Source organism: Poecilia reticulata, linkage group LG7 (assembly GCF_000633615.1).
Source record: "Poecilia reticulata strain Guanapo linkage group LG7, Guppy_female_1.0+MT, whole genome shotgun sequence".
Taxonomy (NCBI): Eukaryota; Metazoa; Chordata; class Actinopteri; order Cyprinodontiformes; family Poeciliidae; genus Poecilia; species Poecilia reticulata.
Window position 1 is genome coordinate 5,227,856 of NC_024337.1, and position 2,794 is coordinate 5,230,649.

Below are 2,794 nucleotides of genomic sequence, written 5' to 3' on the forward strand. Positions count from 1 at the left end.
CTAGAAACTGGACTCAGAACAGTTCTTCAAAATATATTCAGTGTTTTCAGCAAAGTTGAGCTGACTGTCCAGGAACGACGCAAGGTATTTAAAATGTGCCAGTTTCAACAGGTTGGCCATCCCTTATTTTGATTTCTGAAAGCCCGACCCCGAAAAGACGTGACTAAGGAGCAGCTTTAGAAGTACAYCGAAAGCTACAGAATCTGGTAAAAACTGTGAGCTTTGCTGAAGTAATTAAAGACACAAGTTCAAATCCCTGCTGAGAGTGGAGCTCCTTCAATCAGKGMTCCTCCGTASCACTGATTGGCTAAGCAATGTAACGTGATCCTCTGCAGCAAGTGATGGCAAAGCGGGGCGCGTCATCACGACTTTACACAAGTGTGTCTTTACCTCAGCGGCAGAGGCTCCACCGAACCCCTGAGACCGACTCATCGAACCCCTGGGGTTCAATCGAACYCAGGTTAAGAACCACTGCCTTAGAGTCTGCTGAGTATTTTAATTGTTAACTCTTGTGTCCTTGATGTCCCTAAATACCACTGGAATAAAATAAATGTATCTAGTTTGGTCAAAAGGTGTGGAAAAAATGTGTATAATTTTTGGTTTAACGAGCTCTAGTGACCTCTGTGTTGGTCAGAGACACTCAAAACCTCTTTAAGAAGATACCAAACACTATATTATAAACCTTTGATAAATGCCCATACCATGAGCCTAAACCAGACATTCACCAGTCTCAAAAAACAGAATTTTTCCAAAGTGGTTGTTTACTTCATGAGCTGATAACTATGACTCAACTACCATTTTGGAAGGGCTATCACACCAAAATATTAACTAGAGACATGTATCTTTTCAAAAAATATTCATAGACTTTGCCACCCTGAAATGGACAAAAATGTCAAATTTTGGCCTCTGGCCCATGGACTAGCATTCAGTCRTAAAATTAGTTTTTATTCAAACTTCAGCAGTTTTCTAATTGTTCTGCTGAGGTAGTGACATCAATTTGTGACATCACGCAAATTGATGTCACAAAGAGATCAGAGAACAGAGAAAACAGAGTTGCAATGTCACAGAGCAAGTAGAAGGATTGTCTCCTAAGAAGATTTTGGATTTGTCCAGACTACATAAACTTTAGCTACAGACAGAAGCTCCACGCCATCTTGAAAGAAATCAACATGTCGATGGAAACTAAAAACCTTATAACAGAGCACGAGGATCTGAAGATGCAAATTGAACAGCTTCTTCAAAAAAACGATGAGAACATTAGAAAACTTTTTGCAGAAAACAAAAGTTTAAAGGAGAAGAACACCACACTGGCAGGGGACAAAACCACCCTGGAGCAGAAATGCGCTGCCCTGGAGAAGGAAAAAACCACCCTGGAGCAGAAATGCGCTGCCCTAGAGAAGGAAAACACCACCCTGGGTCAGAAAAACACCTACCTGGAACAGACCACCTTAGAGCAAATAGACTCCATCTTGGAGCAGTCAAACGCCGCCTTCGATCAGGAGAAGACCGCCCTGAAGCTGAAAAACACTGCCCTGGAGCAGAAAAACACAACCCTGGAACAGAAATTCACTGCCCTAGAGAAGGAAAAAACCATCTTGGAGCAGAAATGCACTGATCTGGAGAAGAAAAACACAAACCTGGAGCTGAGAAATACCTCCCTGGAGCAGAGAAGCATTTCCTTGGAGCGAATAGATGCAGTTTTAGAGCAGGCAAACGCCACCCTGGAGAAGGATAATGCCTCCATGGAGCAGGAGAACACCGCCCTGAAGGAGAGGAAAATAGCGTTGGAGCAGAGAGGCACCATCCTGGAGCAGGAGAACAGCGCACTGAAGCTGAAAAACATTGCCTTGGAGCAGCAGAAGACTGTCTTGGAGCAGATAGATGAAGCCTTGGAGCAGGCACACATCACCCTGGAGCAGGATAACACCACCTTGGAACAGGAGAACACCGCCCTGAAGAAGAGAAACATCGACTTGGAGCAGAGAGGCACCACCATGGAGCAGAACATCACCACCCTGGAGCAGAACATCACCACCCTGGAGCAGAAGAACACCTCCCTGGAGCAGAGAATCATCGCCTTGGAGCGAATAGATGCCGTATTGGAGCAAGCAAACGCCACCCTGGAGCAGGATAACGCCGCCTTGGAGCAGGAGAACACCGCCCTGAAGGAGAGAAAGATCGCCTTGGAGCGGAACATCGCCACCCTGCAGCGGAACAACAACATTTTGGAGCAGGAGAACACCGAACTAGAAGACAATAACGCCTCCCTGCAGGAGGAAAACGACATGCTCCGCCAGGCAAAGAGCGCCTTGGCAGAGGAAAAAAACCACCTCAAGCTGACTTACATGGGCCTGCAGTACAGAAGCGTCGCCTCCGAGCAGGAAATAAAAGTCTTGGAGCGCATGAATACTAACCTTGAGCTTGAAGTGGAACAGCTGAACCAAAGGCTGAGGGACAAAGAGGAGCAGCGGAACGAGGAGCAGCAGAACGAGGAGCAGCAGAACGAGGAGCTATCAGAAGAGGAAGACGACGAAGACAACCAGCCGTTTTCAGACCAGCCTCAGGAGCGGCCACCTATATTCAGACGTGTGGTCAGAGGTTTCACCAGTACACTTGTGAGAATGTACCGAACAGTCAATCTCAGGCACTAAGTTGAAGCATGGTCATTCTAAATAAAGGGTCATGAGGCCTCCAAGCTTCATGTTTGATTGTCAGTGGCAGAAAAGCTTGAGGACAACAGGACTACGGTGTCGATGGAGCTTGACACTTGGGGGCTGACCTCCAGGGATTTGTG

At 46.5% G+C, this 2,794-nt stretch overlaps 1 protein-coding gene across 2 annotated transcripts; it reads left to right on the forward strand.

The window, feature by feature from the left end:
* Window positions 1-1,026: 1,026 nt before the first annotated feature.
* Window positions 1,027-2,788, forward strand: LOC103466982 (girdin-like). 2 transcript variants are annotated; one of them, XM_008412987.2, is made up of 2 exons: window positions 1,027-2,462; window positions 2,493-2,788. In XM_008412987.2, exons 1-2 carry the CDS (start codon window positions 1,170-1,172, stop codon window positions 2,649-2,651), a joined length of 1,452 nt encoding a protein of 483 aa, XP_008411209.1. In that variant the 5' UTR covers window positions 1,027-1,169; the 3' UTR covers window positions 2,652-2,788. The 2 variants fall into 2 exon arrangements, with proteins under 2 accessions (XP_008411209.1, XP_008411208.1); XM_008412986.2 differs by having other exon boundaries at window positions 1,027-2,788.
* Window positions 2,789-2,794: the final 6 nt, after the last annotated feature.

Coding starts and splice junctions, on each gene's coding strand:
- LOC103466982 (XM_008412986.2), top strand. CDS start 1,170: ATGTCGATGGAAACTAAAAACCTTATAACAGAGCACGAGGATCTGAAG.